This window comes from Bradysia coprophila, unplaced genomic scaffold, assembly GCF_014529535.1.
Source record: "Bradysia coprophila strain Holo2 unplaced genomic scaffold, BU_Bcop_v1 contig_297, whole genome shotgun sequence".
Taxonomy (NCBI): Eukaryota; Metazoa; Arthropoda; class Insecta; order Diptera; family Sciaridae; genus Bradysia; species Bradysia coprophila.
The window spans coordinates 3,085,162-3,090,678 of NW_023503555.1; the positions used below are offsets into that span (position 1 = coordinate 3,085,162).

The following is a 5,517-nucleotide window of genomic DNA, read 5'->3' on the forward strand; positions in this document are numbered from 1 at the left end:
AAAAGGACATATAGAAGAGACATATACGACCCTTAGAAGAAAAACGTAGGCTACAAGACCTGTGTTGGTAACACTGATTTTGAGCTAGTTGCATGCCAAAATTATGTGAGACGACACTCAACTTTGCCGCATTTATCACTCCTTCCAATGTGTCAAAATTCGGTCTATTCCATCTGTCAAAGTGACGTTTTAAACATCGAACAAAAATAAATACGCGAATGGATCACACAATCGTTAAATGATCCTTGGCTCCTCCTTGTCATATTTTTTTTTAAATCCCAAGCAATATTTTATAAGTAGAGGTACAAGGACTGAACATTCCAAAGTTCTTTCAGAACCTTGGAACGTTCCGCAAAATTTTACAAAGTAGTAAAGTAATTCATATTAACGAAAGAAATATACAGGAGTCGCTTTACGCTCAGTAAATAATTGACAGGATCTATAGAAGAAGATGATATTTTATATAATTGTAGGGCTGGCTGCGTTTCTAATATATTCGCTTACAGAGTCTATTTTAGCAAAGATTTCTTAAATTTGATATAATCTTACATCATTTTCTAAGATGTTCATAGATTTTGCTAAAATTTACCCAGACAACCGATTTTCAGGGAACAGATATTACAAAAAAGTTCCCGAAAAGCCCAGCTTGATAACAGTACTGCATAAATCTCGACATAAATCCATGCCATGAGTCGTATAAATTTATATTTCAGAGAGAGCTTTTTTCTCCTTTGTTACGATCTGTCAGTTTTTCTATTTTGCGATTTAGTATGGAAATGAAAACTCAAATTCTCTTTGCTGTTTTAAGTGGTTTTTCATATTTTTTTTGACCCAAACGTTTTAAAATGTGTTTGGAATCGATTGGCATTAACAAAATAATAAAATAGAAAAAAATATTTTCACTCAATCTGTTAATGCCAATCGATTCCAAACACATTTTAAAACATTTGGGTCCAAAAAAAAATGAAGAACCACTTAAAACAGCAAAGATATCTCAATTTTAGTTCTCATCTCCATACTAAATCGTAAAATATAAAAACTGACAGATTAAAACAAAGGAGAAAAAAGCTCTCTCGGACGTATAAAAAACTGACAGATCATAACAAAGGAGAAAAAAGCTCTCTCTGACGTGTACGACACGACATACGAAATAAAAGAAATGGAGATTAACAACAAAAACAAGTTAGATACTAAAGTGTCATTACGCGTGCAAAACAATATGTAGAAATACTCAAAATGTGTGCAGTAAAAGTAATACCTAGGACATCGATGGAACACACGTTCTCGCCTGACCGTCTACCGTTTAGTTAATCATTTTAAAGTCAATCCTTATCGATCTTTGACATTGTACACATGTGGATAGTTTTTACCTCCTCATAAAACATCCACTACATACCTATGTTTCCCCGGTTTTCCCGCACAATCCTAATTGAAACTTCAGCCTCTCAACATATTCTTAGAAGAAACAAAACAGTATGGAAGCTGGACCTCGAATTGCAAGTTTATGCCTATTTCTACAAAATGAAAACTTGAATGTGCTCTCATTATTATTAATCAGCTAACTATATACGTCATAAGTTAACATCATTCAATTAGCTATATAGGTATATGTTATCAATCGGAATGCTAATTTTTTACTCCAACAAGGTCAAAAGTGTTGTAGTGGGAAGAGAAGAAAACGTTTGCCGTTAATTATGACACGAAATTTGAATTTTTTCACAGAATTTATTTTCATCGCGACTGTGATTACAACAATCCGATAGGTTAATCGCACACTAAAATATCATAATCGTTGCAGATGTATTCCCGTCCTCCATAAGGAACGTACAGACCCTTCGAAGCACTTCTATGAATTTTCCCAATTAGCGTTGTAGACTTCCCGTCGAAATGCAACGTACACCGTCCAATATATAGCGGTTCTCTTTCTGCCGTTCTACCACTCCGTATGGCATTCGCTGGAAATGAGCCATCATTCGGGCGTTTTTTCCAGTTTATGTTAACATTTTTCGGATTGGTAAGGATTTCGAAATTGTCGTCAAGCCTGTACTCTCCGCCATTATATGAAACATGACAAGAGGGATACTTGACATTTCCTTTGCCGGGCACAATATCCCCATTATAATAGCCACGACAAGGATACAAAGTGTCACCATAAATGTCCGTCCCGCCAGCAACCAGATTATCATTGGTTATTAGGGATATTGGTCTAAATCGATACGAATAGCATCCTGAAAAGTACAAACAAGTTATGGTGATGTGTCAAAATGAGTCCAGTTACCTCCACAATTGTAAAAAATATTAATTTTTTCTGCATCCACACCGACAATTCGCCACCAGATCCAAATTTTGTCACTCCCGGAAGTTTCGGTATAATGCAACCGTTGTAACACTCTCCCTCGTAATGCTGCAGACTCACATAATCATATAACAGGTCAAGGGTCGTAAAATCGTTAGCATTGTCCTTGTTATGAGGTTTGCATTTGCTGGCATCCCATGATATGTAATTATCACGATCAGGCCGGGTTTGCTCATGACCGAAGCACAGTGTATGTCCTAACTCGTGTGTCATTACCCCCGAACCAATGCAACCACCACCAAACTTGGCATATTGAGATCCACCTTTTTTACACATTTCAGCAACACCGCACGCATTATCGTCACGTAATATTTGAACGTAATCTTTGTCGGTAGCTTTCTTCGGCACAAATTTAACGCAAGTTTTTGAGTGATAGTTTTTGAATGCTTTTGCAACTTCAGCTCTCTGATTGTTGTCGAATGTCGGATCTAATGTATATGGAACGCGGGCGTTAGGCCACTGTCCATGTTTCCAAACGTTTCGTTTCACTCTTTTTCTCTAAATGAATTTCCATTGACTAATTTTTCGTTAAAAATTATACTTATTGATGGTCTTACCGAGGGATGTGTGTCGTCCATAGGTGGAGCAAAAATCGTTGCATTGGGCAGAACAGGAGGAAGTTTTTCTGCTAGCTTAAAGTCGCCATTTGTCAGGTAAATATTTTCCTCGGTCGCAGCAAAGCTGTTCGTATATAATGCAAAACAAATTGCGATGTTGTACAGTTATAGCAACATGTTTCTTGACTTAACTCTAATCTAAGTAGGAATCTTCTTTGAACTTGTCGTACTTGACTATTTATACTAATTATACGGTAAAAAATTGAACAAACAGAAACACCAATGTGTTTTATCGGTATCGCTGGAATAAATATTTTAATAAAAAAATTACGGTAAACAGTCTGACAAGAATCCCATAATTTTCTTGCTCTTGCTGGTATCATTTTGATGAAAAGATAATAAAAAACAAAGCGAAACGCAATGCTCACACGATTCCATGATTGCATTTCGGGACTCCTGTAGTTGAAAAGAGATGAGGAGAGTTATGTACTAACCGTCACAAAAAGACATTTTTCAAATAAAAATTTTTTGGTTCGTCGTTTACGAAAAGTTTTCTCTAGTTTTTCGAAAGACCCTTCTCATAACCCTCAAAACATTGGGGTTACACTTATGTACCCTTCGTATTTGATGTATTTGATGAACAACACTTATGTAATATTAATTTTAAAAAAAGCGCTTATGTACAGACATTATTTGTTATTCTTTTGCAGTCTAGTCATTGTAACCTTCGCGAAGTTTTCGGTTCTTTCAGTAAAATTTATTGAGTAAATAAAATCGTGCGAGTCTAACCGACATTTGTCATGTTTTAAATATTATTAGTCACAAATTTGCATTATCGATTTTAGTTTATCGAACATTTGCCATGAAACTGTAGCTTATGAAACCAATAATATGCACGAGTATTATAATGTTGGAATTGAAACTGTTCAAGGCATATTATTTGCTCGAAATTGCTCGAGTCTGTGTTTCTAGTGAATTCAGCTGGAGTGAAAAGAATTCATATTTCTAAATTGAACCAACAATATACTGTAATACTTATTTACATGCTTTTGTTTTGCCTAGGGTCGAAAGTGGCATATTACACACTCGGGTAAAACAAGAAAATTGGTTTAAGTTTCGTAATAGTATTTTACATGCTACATGCGTCGAAAACCGTACTTTTCGTCTTTCGACGCCCTCAGCATGTAAAATCCATTACATAACTCGGGATAAAAGATGAAAAGTCTCGTTTTCGTGTGTTTATTGACCTCGGCTTCGCCTCGGATCAACAAAATTCACACAAAAACTCTACTTTTCATCTTTTTATCCCTAGTCATGTAAAATTCATTACAAAACTTGGGGTGAAAGTTGAAAAGTCACGTTTTCGTTTGTGTGTTAACCTCGGCTTTGCCTCGGATCAACAAACTTCACACGGATACTACCAGTTTCAACTCTTGGTGTGAACTTTTCGGCTTCACCTAATATTAACAATCATATTAAAAAGTGACTTTTCATTTTTATGCCAAAGTTTGTTATGGATTTTATATAGCTCGGACACCAATTCTCTTGTTTTGCCTAGTGATGCAATAAGCCACTTTCGACCCTAGGGAACTCGAAAGCATGTATAATATTCGGGTTGTAGCCCGAAAGAACAAGCGAAAGTGCCTAAAATCAACCGTCCACAATTTTTCATGTAAGGGGCCGAAAATCCGAGAAAATTTCTGCAAAACCGGTGCTTCCCCGACACATGAAAAGAATTAAATGTTAGATATTGTGAACAAATTGTCGTTTGTAGACTCTAGTACTCTATTTAAGAATAAATAAGGAGGCTTCGCATCGTTAGGACAAGCCTACGACTAGTCCTAAAAAATTCCGCTTTCACCACGAGTGACAAATGACGGTTACTGCGCCTGAGGAACATAATGAGGCGAAACCACAACAACACAAGCAAAAAAATCACTCTACAACAATTTCAATTTTTCATGGTAATCATCGTTTGCACACTCTGTAGTTTCGGTGACGAAAAACATCGAATTTTCATTCCATACCGAGACGTGTGTGTCATAGATCACTTTTTATAATATAGCTAAAGAAACTTCAATCGTTAGTGATGCGATTTGAGCTCATATCATAGGATACGTATTAATGTTGCATTAAGGACGCATGAAATAATGATAACTTCGATATCGCTTGTTGAATTAATTATTTATTAATGAATTTGGTGCAAATCGTACGGCGATGGCAGTTAGCATTACCTTACGGGAACACATTTTTCGCTGCAGACTTAGCTTCACATAGCTTCAAGAATACCTCGGGTTTCTGATATTTATTTTGATGGTTAACATGTTAATGTGACTGCAGAAAGATGGTCATCGCTGAACTGGCCTGATTTTCCTAATAGTCTGAGTTTCTCAAATTCGAAAGGATTAGTGCGATTGCTCTTAGAGTTTTTAGAAACTGCTGTGCTTTGAAGGGGATACGCTCACAGGCTTGATTTCGTTGCAGTTACCTTATTGTGGAATTATAACATCACCTTAACTTCACCCAACTCTCAGCAAAAAACAAACTTACCTTCAAGCTTGTCAGCTGTTTCACAACCGGATGCTAACTCAGGAAAAAGAGCAA

The 5,517-nt window shown here is 36.2% G+C and overlaps 2 protein-coding genes and 1 long non-coding RNA gene across 8 annotated transcripts in view; 1 reads left to right on the plus strand and 2 right to left on the minus strand.

Annotated features, from left to right (window-relative positions):
* Nucleotides 1-5,517, minus strand: part of LOC119078891 — a 30,074-nt gene that overhangs the window by 22,336 nt on the left and 2,221 nt on the right. The window lies entirely within an intron of this gene.
* Nucleotides 1-5,517, plus strand: part of LOC119078887 (opioid-binding protein/cell adhesion molecule) — a 111,336-nt gene that overhangs the window by 15,491 nt on the left and 90,328 nt on the right. The window lies entirely within an intron of this gene.
* On the minus strand, nt 1,688-3,127 carry LOC119078889 (zinc metalloproteinase nas-13-like). Its single transcript, XM_037186620.1, has 3 exons — nt 2,914-3,127; nt 2,279-2,854; nt 1,688-2,228 (listed from the first exon to the last, which is right to left on the minus strand). The coding sequence occupies exons 1-3, from the start codon at nt 2,932-2,934 to the stop codon at nt 2,193-2,195; spliced, it is 633 nt and encodes a 210-aa protein (XP_037042515.1). The 5' UTR covers nt 2,935-3,127; the 3' UTR covers nt 1,688-2,192.

Bases quoted from the DNA above. Each gene is read 5' to 3' on its own strand.
- LOC119078889 (XM_037186620.1), bottom strand. From the start codon at position 2,934: ATGGACGACACACATCCCTCG. The intron at 2,855-2,913 runs GTAAGACCATCA...AAATTCATTTAG, and splicing joins TGGACGACACACATCCCTCG to AGAAAAAGAGTGAAACGAAA. The intron at 2,229-2,278 runs GTAACTGGACTC...TGTACTTTTCAG, and splicing joins TATTTTTTACAATTGTGGAG to GATGCTATTCGTATCGATTT.